At 42.3% G+C, this 14848-nt stretch overlaps 1 protein-coding gene across 4 annotated transcripts in view; it reads right to left on the bottom strand.

The window, feature by feature from the left end:
• LOC107550448 (PEX5-related protein-like) overlaps positions 1–14848 on the bottom strand; it is an 81112-nt gene that overhangs the window by 21335 nt on the left and 44929 nt on the right. For 2 of the 4 annotated variants that reach the window (XM_016231726.1, XM_016231728.1), the window contains 4 exons: positions 6306–6417; positions 5784–5984; positions 1730–1859; positions 987–1077 (listed from right to left, as the gene is read on the bottom strand). In XM_016231726.1, coding sequence (XP_016087212.1) covers positions 987–1077; positions 1730–1859; positions 5784–5984; positions 6306–6417 — 534 coding nt within the window. Of the gene's footprint in view, positions 1–986; positions 1078–1729; positions 1860–5783; positions 5985–6305; positions 6418–8912; positions 8954–14848 lie in introns of those variants that run through there. The other 2 variants (XM_016231729.1, XM_016231727.1) reach the window with 2 other exon arrangements.

Below are 14848 nucleotides of genomic sequence, written 5' to 3'. Positions count from 1 at the left end.
AGTTGTGTCCCTGGGATTTTACTGATGACTGCAACAGCAACCTAAATGCGTACAAGCGGGATTGAAGGAAGGATCAGTACCCAGTTTATTTGAACCAGCTTCTTCCTCCTCCAAATCACAACCTGTAAGTATTAAAAATTGTTGCTCTCATGTTCTCTGTAGCATGCAAAATACGTATTTAGTTGTGTGTGTTGTGTTCACTCCGCGCAGCTTGTAGGTCTCTGGCTAACCGGCTAACAGCAATATCTGTTCGCTCGCAATTGTCTAGAAATGTGTCGATGAATAGTGAATGTTTGTCGTTGATATTACCTGGAGTTATGGGCTTTCCATTTCCGACATGCCCTGCATGCGGTAGACCAATCACAACAGACTGGGTCATCGGACCAATCACCGCAGATTAGAGGACCGCTCAATCACACGCAAAGCAGGGGTTTGGAAAAATGAATCATTGAGCGAATCGTTTGGGAGGCCTTGAGCAAATAAGGTAAAAAATAAATGCATATTGTAAGACAATGAAAGTGTTTTTTGACCTTGCATGCATGTCAAACTGTTGTTGGGGACTCCCAAAACCAAAATATGAACCTTTCATAATCCATAATAGGGGCACTTTAAATCCTTACTAGTATCTGAGAAATAAATAGAACGTCTCGCACAAAGAGGAATCAATACAGAAAAATCTGACAAATATATATTTTTGATGCCCACTCAGAAAAGGGGTACATGAGGGTAAAAATCCTGTACTTCAAACAAGGCCTTTTATAGTAGCATTCTGTACCTGTCATATACAAAGATGTATGTGCCTTTCCTCAGGTACCTCAGCTAATGTTCTAATTGAACAAATTTGTCCGCAGAAGGCCCTAGTGAGAAGGGTTTGTACCATTTTAAGTGCACACAGGAACAATTTTCTGAGTGGGAGGGGAGATGATGATCAATACTGAATGCTGCTGTAGTCTTTTACATGAGATCAAAGTATCATTAGTGTGTACCTGAGGGGCCGGCCCAGGGTCTGACTCCGTGCTAATGCCGAGCTCCAGGGTACTATGCCTGTAAGAGAAATCTGTTTTAAAGTCTGCAGACCTGAAAAGGACAAGATGCTGTGAATAATGATATTATTGCTTGCAATAATGGTAATGATGAACAAAGGCAACTGAATTATTCAACTGAATTAAACAACTCAAATCTAACATCTAAGATAAATGATCACACTCTTAAAAATACATTGCATTTCTTTATCTTTTATATCCAATAGATTTACCCCCCAAAACTCAAAGACAGAAAAAGAGGCCACTCAGGATGATTTGAAGAGAGAATGATAAAATATGTCAAATGGACTCAAAATATTCACTTCCATTTATAATACTGGTATGGTGTAATTAGTTTTTTTTAAATAATGCAACATTCACACTGTTAGTGACACAGCTGTCCAAAAGTTTTTTAACCTAACTACGTGTTAAGTTAAAGGCTTATTAAATCTAATTTAAATCTTATTAAAGGCTTATTAAATCTAATTTAATGGTTTTGGGGAATAGAATGTAAAAATTCAACATGCTTTGTTTTTGTTTTACCCCAATATTAATTATTAAAGCAGCATAAATTTGATCTTTATGGCTCCAAAAACAGTTAAGCACACCTTGTGACTATATTAAACACTAAATATGGAAACATATCATATCAGGCCTGTTTAGGACACTATGATAAAATATGCACAATGATGTAAACCTGACCGTACCACAAAAGCTCACTAGATGAATGGTTGGAGGTGCACCTCTTCCTCTCATATCTCCACTTCCGCCCTCCATTCAAGGCACTGTCTGGGTGAAGGCTCACCTCCTCCCATTTCGCCAAGGGTGAGTTGCTCACTGGAGACAGGACAGTGAGTATGGAGTGAGACAGGCTGTCACAAACTGCTTTTAATGAAACAACACATTGGTGCAAAAGGTAGATTAAGGCTACCCAGCAGCAGATAAGGATACAGCTTACAGCTCAAGGACTGCCTATCTCAGCTCGCAATTGATTAAAGCAGTTGGGCTGTGGAATGATAAATATAGTACAACAGGGAAAACATGGCAATGGTTTATCTTACAGAAGCTTAAGGCATAATCTACTGGAAATGAACTTTACAGTGCAAGTTGTTAAAGCTTTCCAGAGGATTAAAATAAGCCAGTGTAGCATTTCATTTTAAACCATTTCAAGCATAAGCTTGAGACAAACAATAAAGCTAAAATAAAAATGAATACATTCCTACTTGGGGCATCAGTGTCATGAAAGCCAAAGTTCTGTGTGTTTGAAACATTTCCATAATTTTCCAGCAATTTAGTTCCAGTACTTTAAATCTAATAATATACTAATGTGAATGCTAAAGTACAGAGTAACTGCTTCCTGATGAATGGAATGCTTGGATTAAATCAGCTGTAAATTTAATCATAAGCACCTCTTAAATTGATTAAAATAACTTTACACTTAAATTAATTTCATAAATGCAGGCTATTTCATTATAAGGGACAACTTGCCTAATGTGTTATAGGGTTTCATGAATTAACATTTTGTTCTGAGCATGGAGATACAGCTTCCATATTTATGGCGTCTGGGTTAACCCAGGTAGATCATAATCATAATAATACCACATTGTCCAATTTTTTTTAGAAATGTGAAATTTTGCATTAGATTGTAAAGTTGTTGATATATATATAGCACATTTAATATTAACAAAGTTGACCAAAGTGCTGCACAAAAAAAATAAATACATAAAACAAATAACAATATAAAACAATCACAAATTTATAACAAAGATTAAAAAAAATAAAAATAATCCAATCTTGTTGAAATAAATGTGCCAACAACAGTGTCCAGATCATTAAAAGAAAGAAAAGATTTTATTTTAGCAATCATCTTAAGCTGAAACAGTGCTGGTTTAACAACTGAATTTATTTGTCTATCAAATTTGAGAGCCTGGTCAAAAACAATACCCAAATTCCGAGCACATTTAATATTAACAAAGTTGACCAAAGTGCTGCACAAAAAAATAAATACATAAAACAAATAACAATATAAAACAATCACAAATTTATAACAAAGATTAAAAAAAATAAAAATAATCCAATCTTGTTGAAATAAATGTGCCAACAACAGTGTCCAGATCATTAAAAGAAAGAAAAGATTTTATTTTAGCAATCATCTTAAGCTGAAACAGTGCTGGTTTAACAACTGAATTTATTTGTCTATCAAATTTGAGAGCCTGGTCAAAAACAATACCCAAATTCCGAGCACAGGTGGTACAGTTTTAGTTATAGGACAACACCAATTATAGGGTTTTTAAAATCAACACCATCAAGTCTCAGTAAACTCTGAGGGTGTCACAATCACACACTGGAGTGTCAGTGAAATCATGCTTACCTGAAGGGAAATTCAATTGTACACAAAGAGACTTTATGGATTATGCACTGTCACTATGTGGTTCACCTTTCACTGTGGGAGAGGCAGAGACTTATCACAAATTGGCCGCCAGCTCAGAGACAATTCACAAAATGGCTGCCAACCCAGAAACTGTTCTCAAAATGGCTGCCATTCCAGCGTCTCGTCCCATCATGGCCGCCGTTCCAGAGTCATGTCCAATCATGGCCACCGTTCCAGAACCTCTTCTCGTCACAGCTGCCACTCCCAAGCAGCGTCCAGTCGTGACTATTCTGCTTGAGCCCTCCACAATCCTGTCAGTCCAAGACTGGTATCAAGTGTGGAGGATCTACCGCTGGTGTCTGTCTGAGCTGTGGATTACCCCACAAACTCTCCGCTCCCGAGCCACGCAGACTCAGTGTTTTCAAGCGACACTGTTTCAACGCTCTCAAACGACACTGTTTCAACTCTCTCAAGCAACATTGTTTCAATGCTCTCACCTCAGTTCCCCAGGCACAGCACCTTCAGTCTCTGAGATAGACGATCTATTCTCTGTCCTACCAGTAATGGCTACGACCATTCTCTGAGTTTGGGCCACAGACACCACCGTAGTTTCCCCAGAGGTTCCAGCTTCCACTGCAGAACCTTCCAAGGTGGTGGCTCCCACTCTAGACCCAGAACCCGCTTGTATTCCAGTTTGCCGATGTTTCCCTCTTTCCCGATGCCTCTGTTATGGCCGTAAGGGCCGTCTATGAACTTTCTGTGGCATCCGTTGCAGAATTTCCAGAGGTGATGGCATAAGCTGCAGAACCTCCAGAGGTGGCAGCATCCGCTGCAGAACCTCCAGAGGTAGCGGGGGTGTTCGCCTCAGCTCCTCTCAAGACAGGGGTGTCCACCTATGAATCCTTTGTCTGTCCCAACAAGGTCATGGAGACCGTCAATGAATCCCCTGTCAAACCGGTCTCTGCCCTCGAAGCCAATCATGAACTATCAGCCCTGCCTGAGATGGTCGCAAAGACTGCCTCTGAATTTACTCCTTTTAGACCAAGGAGGTCTTTCCTGAACTCTCTGATTACCCTGTCACGACCAAGGAGGTCTAGCCACGGAGGCCACCTATGAACTTGTGTCCGGTCCTGAACCGACCACAGAGGTTGTCTATGAACTGTAAACTCTCTGCCTGTCCTGTCACGGCTATGGAAGCCGCCTGTGAACTCTCTGCCTGTCCTGTCACGGCTATGGAGGCCTTCTGTAAACTCTCTGCCTGTCTTGTCAAGGCTTTGAAGGCTGTCTGTAAACTCTCTGCCTGTCCTGTCAAGGCTATGGAGGCCGTCTGTGAACTCTCTGCCTGTTCTGTCAAGGCTCTGGAGGCCGTCTGTGAACTCTCTGCCTGTCCTGTCACGACTCTGGAGGCCATCTGTGAGCTCGCTGCCTATCCTGTCACGGCTCTGGAGGCCGTCTGTGAACTCTCTACCTGTTCTGTCACTGCTATGGAGGCCGTCTGTGAACTTCCTGACTGTTTCGTCACGGTCAAGGAGACCGCCTATGTACTCTCGTCCTGTCCTAGACCGGCCATGGATGCTACTAATGAACTGTCCATCCATCTTGTAATGGAATGTAATTCAAATGACTCTGCCTTTGCTCACTGCTCCGCTTTGGTTTCCTGCTCCGCCAGATTTGCCTCAGTCCCCTGTTCCTCCCATTTCTCATGGACTGGCCCTCCATCTCTCCCCCGTTACGCCTCAGCTCCACCTCCCTCCTGGACTCTGGTCTGTTAAGGAGTGTCTGGAAGCCCCTTTTGGGTGGGGGGGGGGGGCTCTGTCATGATCACACACTGGAGTGCCCATGATCTCCACCAGAGGGCACTTCATCCCTGACTTTTACCATTCACTCAGGACTCCATTTCCCACAATCCTTTGCCCAGACTTATCAGCACTCATCACCAGCTCACAGCTGCTTCACATTAGAAGGAGTATAAAGGAGCCACTCAGTCACAAACACATGGCTGTTGATTGTTAGCCTGTAGCGTACCCGTGTTCTCCTGTTTTGCCTTTTTTCTTACCTTCTTACCTTGCCTTGCCTTGTTTGTGACCCTGGACTGTTTCCTTGTTATTGACTGTTTGCTGCCTGCCCTGACCATTGCCTGCGTATAGGATTAATCTTTTGTCTGTTCCTTAGATTGTACTGTTTTGCCGGTGTGTGACCTTGCCTGTCTGACTACGCTTCTAATAAAGCCTTGCATGTGGATCCTCTACTCTGTCGTCACAGCTCCTATGTTGCAGATGGCACCAAAGGTAAAAGATATCAATGCAAAATTATCTCAATTGACAACTAAACGGACTTATGGTGAATTTTAACAACAATGCCAAAGTGTATTTCCTTAACAAGCTATATACCTGAATCTAATGAGGCTCTTTCAGGGTTAGAACGGCTGGGAGATGATGGCTCTGTTTCCACCTGGATCAGCTCTGTCTCTTCAGTCTTCTTCTTGTGACGGCTACTCTTAGAGAAACCATTCTTACGAGACCCACGGGGACTCCATCTGTCCCAGCTCCACCTTCTCTCATAAGGTTCACTCAAGTCCACCAAGTCTAGTGCTGTGGACAAGAATAGAGACAAAACATTGTCAATAAGAGTCATCCATAATGAAAACCTGTATTCTCTTATTCTATTAACCAAATAACACATTTATGGGTACAAAAAATCCTTAAAAATCTTCTATTCTTAGGTAATATGCAATTTTCAATCATGAATATTGAAACACTGATACCTAAAAAATTTTACAATTTTGAGTTTAAAGGATTCATTGAGACAAAGAGTAAATGCCAAGGAACACAAATTGGAGATAGGATAAGAGAAGAGCAGACGAGTGAGAAGGAGAGGAGGAACAGATGACAGCGCAGTAATTATGGGGGAACCTGCTGTGTTGGAGGTGACTGGCCGTGTAGATGTATCACTCTTGCTCTCACTCTGGAAATCATCAATAGAAGGGCTCAGTAACGGACGGCTCTCTTGCTGCTCACTACACAACTGTAACACATAAATCAAAATTTTTTCAATTTAGCAAGCACCCATTTCCATAAAATATTGATCTTATTTTTAACATTTATGTAGACATTTATTTTGTTTCCCATTTAATGTTTTTGGTCAAGTCAGTTTTTTATTTTGAAGTTCTTGTTTCTAGTTTATGTCATGCCCTTTTCCTTGATACCTCCTCCCATTGTTGTTTAGCCACACTGGCAACACAACAGGCATCAGAAAGTCGAGCTGGGGAAACAGAAAAACAAAAACTAACGGCTAACCGGTACAACTGAAAAAATGTAAAGTCAAAATAATAAAGAGAAGACGAGATGTAAAAATAGGGAGAAACAAAATGAGAAAATGAGAAGCAGCTGTGAGCATGTGCATGGCCACGCTGAATTCAGAAGGCAGTCAGCTGCGTGCAGCCGACACATAGAAAGGAAAACAAAAACACGTGCAGGAGAAGAGACCGATTGTACCCCTCCCCCCAGGGACGCCACCCGGTGGACCCCTGGTGGAATGAGACTGACAGCAATGAAACTCCTCAATCATCAAGCAGTCCAGTATGTCCCGAGCCGGGACCCAAGATCTCTCCTCCGGACCATATCCCTCCCAGTCCACTAGATATTGAAAACCCCATCCATGGCGTCTGGAATTAGCGGTGGAGTGGGGACAGGAATGTAAACATGAGGGGAATGGGGAGAACGCAAGACAGGTTTAAAATGAGAAACATGAAAGATAGGGTGAACACAACGGAAAGAATTAGGCAGACGAAGCTGCAGCGCCACCAGACTGACGACCTTGACAATAGGGTATGGTCCAATAAATCTAGGTGCCAGCTTACATGCTGGAACCCTAAGCGGCAAATCTCACGTAGAGAGCCATAACATTTGCCAACAAACATATTTCGGAGCTGCAGTCCAATGGTGGTCAGCAGCTCTTTTGGTACATCCCCTAGACCGGACCAGCACTTCCCTGGCCCTCCTCCAGGTATGGCGACAGCGCTGGATAAATGCCTGGACTGAGGGAACGGCAGCCTGGGAGGGAAACAAAGGGAGGCAACACATGAACGGGGAAAGCCCAGTCGAAGACACCGGTAAGGAGTTAAGGGCATATTCAGCCCAAGTTAGCTGCTGACTCCAGGAGGAGGGGTTATGAGAAGCCAGCCATTGGCGCATCCGCTCGAGATCCTGATTAGCGTGCTCGGTTTGGACGTTGGTCTGTGGATAGCATCCTAAAGACAGACTGCCGGAGGCACTCAGCTGTCGACAGAAATCCCTCCAAAAATAGGAGATGAACTGGGGCCCCCTGTCAAGAGACCACGTCCTCTGGAAGACCATGAATCCGAAAGAGGTGGTCAATGACCACCCTGGCTGTCTCCCTAGAGGAGGGGAGTTTGGAGAGACGTTTAGAAGGCGTTTGGAGGGAAGTTTAGAAAAGCAATCCACCATGGTAAGGATCACAGTATTGCCACTGGATATAGGGAGACCAGTAACAAAATCCAGGGCAATATGCGACCAGGGACAGGAGGGAATGGGAAGGGGATGAGGCAGACCAATGGGAGATTGATTAGAAGTTTTATTTCGAGCACAAACCTCACATGCACCCACAAACCAACGAACGTCCTCAAACATGGCAGGCCACCAAAAACGCTGACGGATGGCTGGCAGCGACCTCCTCACACCTAGATGACACATGAGTTTGGAGGAGTGGCCCCATCACAAGACAGAGGTGTGGACTGAATCAGGCACAAATAACCGTCCCGCTGGACAACCCAAAGGGGGTTCAATTCGAGCAAGCACCTATTCTCTCGACACCCCAGATGACAGCCCCCACCAAACGATCTGAAGGCAAGATCGTGTCAGTAGGGAGCGTGTCGCCAGGGGTGCCGAACTGCCATGACAAAGCATCGTGTTTACGGTTTTTAGAGCCCGGTCTATAAGACAATACAAAATTAAAACAGCCAAAGAATAAGGTCCAGAGGGCCTGTCTGGCATTTAAATGCTTAGTAGACCGAATGTACTCAAGATTTTTGTGATCAGTCCACACCAGAAATGGAATAGCTGTCCTCTCCAGCCAATGACGCCACTCCCCCAAAGCTAGGCGTACTGCAAGCAGCTCTCTGTTGTTGGTCATAATTTTGCTCTGAGGGAGAAAGACGATAAAAACATAAGCACAAGGATGTAACTTATTATCTTGAGGGGATTTTGGGAAGAAACTGCTCCGACACCCACCTCTGAAGCATCCACCTCCACCACAAACTGTCTGTTAGGATCAGGCAAAATCAAGATTGGAGCACCAGTAAATCTGAATTTCAGATCATCAAAGGCTGCTTGAGCAGCGATCGACCAACTGAATTTAGTCTTGGTGGAGGTTAATCCTGTCAGAGGCACCGCCACCTGGCCAAAATTCATGATAAAGCGTCAATAAAAACGTGCAAAACCACGAAATAGTTGTAACGCTTTACTAGAGCCAGGCACCGGCCAATCAGAAACAGTTCTCACCTTCACAGGGTCCATGCGAATCCCCTCCACCGAAATGATGGACCCCAAGAACGAAACTGACTGGGCATGAAAAGTGCACTTCTCTGCCTTCACAAATAATTGTTTCTCTAGCAGCCGCTGAAGCACTCGCCTGACGTGCTGAACGTGCACCTGAAAAGAACGAGAAAAAATTAAGGTGCCATCTAGGTACACGGAGACAAAATAATTAATCATATCTCTAAGCATGTTATTGACAAGCACTTGAAAGACGGCTGGGGCGTTGACCAACCCGAAAGGTAAAACTAAATATTCAAAGTGCCCTGTAGGTGTATTAAAAGCAGTCTTCCATTCGTCCTCCTTCCTTATCCGGACAAGATAATAAGTACTGCATAGGTCCAATTTCGTGAAGAACTTTGCACCCTTCAAGACCTCGAAGGCCATAGACATCAAAGCCAGGGGTCCCTGTTCTTAATGGTAATGTCATTCAGCCCCCAATAGTCAATGCAAGGGCGCAAAGGGCCATTCTTTTTCTTCATGAAAAAGAAACCCACACCAGCTGGAGTAGAAGAGGGATAAATCAGACCTGCTGCCAGAGATTCAGATAAATATTTCTCAATGGCCTCATACTCCGGTGCGGACAGGGAGAAGAGACATCCGCAAGGTGGAGAAGAGCCTGAGAGGAGATCGATAGAGCAATCATACGGTCGGTGGGGAGGAAGAGAAGCAGCTCGGGACTGACTGAAGACCACACGCAGATCATGATAAATGGCAAGCGCTAGAGATAGAGCTGCTTCTTCCTCCTGCAACACAAAAGAAACAGAAACAGGAGACACAGTAGAAACCAGACAAACAGCATGACAGCAAGAACTCCAAAATAAAATAATATTGTCTGCCCAGTTTATGTGGGGACTATGAAGTGAAAGCCATGGGTGACCCAGCACAATAGGTACAGCTGTGGTTCCCGGAGGTGATAACACTCACCGGATTGGTAATGTTAGTGAAAGCCATCATGTCCCTTAAGTGAGTGAGCTGTAAGTGGGGATGGAACAGCAAGTATAGGAAGACCTTGATGGTGAGCCAAGGTCAAATCCATAAAATTCCCCTCAGCTCCTGAATCAACAAGTGAAGAACATCTGATGACAAAATCGCTTTGCAAAACCATGGCTGGAATAGTGGTGCGTGAGCCAACTGGTGAAGTGATGGAAGTGCCGTCCGCCTACTGACGGGCGTGAGCTTTTACCATACAAGCAGCAGCAATATGACCTTGACCACCACGATAAAGACAGAAACCCTTGGTAAAATGGCGTTGCCGCTCCTCAGCAGTTAAACGCATTCTTCAAATCTGCATTTATTCAGGACTGGATAACTCAGAAACTCAAGCGGGAGCAGATGAGGAAAGGTCAACCCGTGACCTACTGGTATTGCTCTGCACTCTGCGTCTAGTTCCATGCTAGTGTCCAGACGGATGGGAAGCTTCATGATGTCATCTGGATGCTCGGGGGGATCGTGGGCATAAATCTCATACTTAATGTTCTCCTCCAAGCCATCCAGGAAGCGCGCCGCCAGCACAGAAGTATTCCATTCACTTGTGGCCGCAAGCATCTTGAACTCGATAGCATAATCTGCTACAGACCTCTTGCCTTGACACAGAGCCGCCAATAGCTGAGAGGCTTCCTTGCCAAACGCAGATCTATCAAACACTTTAATCATCAGACAGCCACTCCATACAGGTTAGAACAACTCACACAGACAGGAACAGGCTGAGCTCAAATCCCATTAGCTACTGGCTAGAGATCGCTGAGATAACAGGCATCAGAAGGTCAAGCTGAGTAAACAGAAAGATTAACAGCTAACTGAAAAAACTTAAAGTCAAAATGACAAAACACAATGGCAATGAAAATGAGAAGACAAGTTGTAAAAATAGGGATAAACAAAATGAGAAACAGCTGTGAGCGCGTGAACGGGCTCACTGATTGCAGAAGGCAATAAGCTGCGTGCGGCTGACACGTAGGAAAAAATATATATAAATAAAAAAGATTCTATCGAACCCTGGTGCGTTGCGTTTATCTTACGTCATCACAAACATGCATGACGCATGTTAAAAAGCAGAACATGGGTCAATATATTGTGTTTTTCATTCATTTGCTGCAATTATGCACAGCAGAGTAAACGACATATGGGTTTACTGTATGTGAGGTGCATGTAGGCGGCTATTTTGAGGATACAGTGGATTACCATTCATTTGCCACTCTGATTGCACTTGCTACAAGCGAATACACTGCAGGCTCACTCACACTCGAATCCAAGGTAAATCATCAACACTATCATCACTTATATGTGTTTTATTGAAGAAACTACATTGTAATCGGCTAAAATACATGCGCAGATTACTTTACTTCCTGAACAAGTGCGTACCTGAGTCCATGTTGCTTTCATATTCACGCGAACTGCCCTGTTTCAAACTAAACTGCCAGTGTAAAAGCCCCCTTAGTCATGCAAATATGGGTAACACTTTATTTTAAGGTGTCCTTGTTACACGTTACATATACTTACTATTATAATAATAATTAATTATGCATAATTGCATGCAAGTAACCCTAAGCCAAACCCAAATCCTAACCCTAACTATATAGTAAGTACATGTAGTTAATTAATATTACTCAGTACTTGTATGTATAATTCAATCATGACAACTCTCTGAAGATTTTAGCATGGTGAAGGATATGACAATGTTAATGTATTTGGTCTTGGCGGAATAGATCTGCTAAGCTGCTGCTGCTGAATTGCTGCTGCTGTTGGTTATTGCTGTAGTTGTAGATTATTGCTGCTGCGGCAAGCAAGTACAGGAAGTTGCTACTGCCAATGCATATAGTGATATTGTGCCATGAGTATTTAAGACATACTGCTGCTGCACAAATAGCATATAAAATAAACTGTAGCAGATCTATACAGGTGGAGCTGGGGAAGGTGGAGGGTTTCAGAGAAACTCTGAAAGTGCGCTGCAGGAATCTCTAGTGAATGCTAGCCAGCCATATAAATGCAAGGAAGTAAGCTCATTGCATATGCAGCATGAACCAATCAGCTTGTGCCAAGTCGTTTAACTCTCTGAATATCATCGGTTACATTAACAAGCCGTCGCCTGCACCATCTAGAGTTTCATGACTGAACTATATATTTTAATCATGACAACTCTCTGAAGATTTTAGCATGGTGATGGATATGACAATGTTAATGTAATTGGTCTTGGCCTACAAAGCTGGAAGAAGAAAAAAAAACAATTAAATATGTATGCTGCTGCTATACAATAATATGCTTAAAATCATCCCTATAAGGCAAAAGGAATAAAAAGATAAAACCCCCCAGAATAAGCAGATCTATTGCCAAGACATATGTACTGCTGCTGCTCCGGAGAGCCGTGAGACCGTGTGTTTGCCATCTATGTGAGCCTGGGCCGGCTTTGCTGAATGGTTTAACGCTAGTGAACTATTGCTGTGTGTACCTGATCGGTTGACCAGATAGCTTAAACTAGTGACCTGAGTTAAATGTGTTTCTAGGCTAATGGAGCCCAGATAAATTAACTAGTGGCTTAACAATGTGAACCTGGGTGCTGTACCCTTAGGTTTATTTAACTAATGACCTAAATAACTATGTGTCAGCCTGAGCAAATAGTTTTAAATGTGTCATTCAAGAGTTGTAATTTTTTTTCCATTAACGTTACTGCAATGTAAATACCTTTAACTTATTAATAAGCTAACAAAATATTTGGAGAAAGAATAAATCACTGTACACCCTGTAGATGGTACAGGGTGGTCATATGCCCAGGACTAATTCTGCCTCAAAAGCAGCTGCTCATTTATTTTGATATTTTAAAATATTTATATTGCATATTAAGAACAATGTTTGCATTGTGTGAACACATCATTGCTAAATGCATGGCTCGTTCCAAGATGGTCTTGAGCAAGACACTGCAGTGACTTTATTTAAATGCAGTTGTCTGCTTTTATATTAATTGGTTCCAAAATAATATCTGCAACATAGAAATGCTGTGCATGCTGCTGCTGAGAAAGATCTTGATGAATGAATGCCTATGCAAGCTGCTGCTACTGCACAAGAGACTGAACTGCTGAGAGCTTCATTAATTAGGTATATAAGTAGCTAGGCGAATGCCTATTTTACTCTAACACAGTGTCTACGCCAGACGAGAGCGGCACAACATGACAAAGTCAATAGACCCATTACGATAGGTAAAGCTGTCCGCAATGTATGCAGTGCGACACGGCAAACGCAACAAAACTTCAGCTACTGCTGCTATTGATAATATTCACTAACATTTCAATACGGAGTTGAAGTAATGCTGTTGCTGTTAATGATATCCACAATGTTGTAATTGGAATTTACTGTGCGAGCTGTTGCGGTTGTAATATTTAAACAGAATTTGTGAAGCATAATCTACTGCTGCTGCAAGAAACCTGCTGTAAGCCCTGTTGAATAAGCAAAGTAATAAATGCACATTGCACTTTAAAGAGTTAATTTACCCTCCATGAGTTATCACTAAAATGCCATGCAACTAAAGCGCTTTCTGCTGCAGCTGCTATATTAGCAACAATATGACTTCCTATGCATGCTGCTGCTAATATTATTTCTAACCTTGCAACTGAATTTGCTATGCATGCCATAAAATTTGCTAACATTGCGATCTGAATAGCTATGCATACTGCTGCACAAAAATACTTAGAATTGCTAATGCCCCTTTTTAAATAACCAAACACAACAATTAATGCTTATTTCGCTTTGAAGAGTTCTATAAACCCTGTTGAATTGAATAGTAAAGTAATAAAATGCCTATTTCACCTAAAAAGTTCACTACCATCCAAGTGTTATCTTATCACTGAAATTTTTATGCAACTAAATGTACTTTCTGCTGCCGCTGCTATGTTAGCAACAATGATAATTGGATTGCCATGCAGACTGCAGCTAATATTTCTAACATTGTGTCTGAATTTTGCTATGCGTGCTGCTGCTATTAAAATTCACTAAACTAGCGATCTGAATAGCTATGCATACTGCTGCTACAGCTGCACAAATGTACTTAGAATTGCTATAAGCGTCTTTATTAACAAGCAAACGCAATCAAATAATGCCTATTTCACTTTGAAGAGTTCACAAAATCTACTGCAAGCCCTGTTAAATAAGCAAAGAAATAAAATGCCTATTTCACTTTAAAGAGTTACTTACCCCATACGTTATCACTGAAATTTCAAGCAACTAAAGTACTTTCTACTGCCGCTGCTATATTAGCAACAATAATTTGACTTCCTGCTGCTAATATTATTTTTTAAATTGCATATGAATTTGCTATGCATGCTGCTGCTATTAAATTAGCTACATGCGATCTGAATAACTATGCACATTGCTGCTTCAGCTGCACAAAGTCAAGTCAAGTCAAGTCACCTTTATTTATATAGCGCTTTTAACAATACAGATTTGTGACAAAGCAACTGAACAGCATTAATTAGGAAATAGTGTCAATAATGCAAAATGACAATAGTAAACACTCATTTTTCAGTTAAAGACAGTTCATCATTGAATTCAGTGATGTCAACATCCAGCTCAGTTCAGTTTAAATAATATCTTTGCAATCATGTCAACGATAACGCTGGAAATGAAGTGTCCCCAACTAAGCAAGCCAGAGGCGACAGCGGCAAGGAACCAAAACTCCATCGGTGACAGAATGGAGAAAAAAACCTTGGGAGAAACCAGGCTCAGGCGGGGGGCCAGTTCTCCTCTGACCAGACGAACCAGCAGTACAGAAAAATCAATATAAGACGTAATAAAACAGACGATGAACAATATTAACAGCAATTATTATATGATGCAATCAAACTTATAGCAAAATGTGGTAGTTCTGGATGTTGTTTCAGGGTTGGCATCATCTGAGGTCCTCTGAGGAGTTGCAT

Source organism: Sinocyclocheilus grahami, unplaced genomic scaffold, assembly GCF_001515645.1.
Source record: "Sinocyclocheilus grahami isolate Dianchi unplaced genomic scaffold, SAMN03320097.WGS_v1.1 scaffold398.1, whole genome shotgun sequence".
Classification (NCBI taxonomy): domain Eukaryota; kingdom Metazoa; phylum Chordata; class Actinopteri; order Cypriniformes; family Cyprinidae; genus Sinocyclocheilus; species Sinocyclocheilus grahami.
Note: the sequence above shows the minus strand (reverse complement) of the source record. Positions and strands in the feature narration are given on the sequence as shown.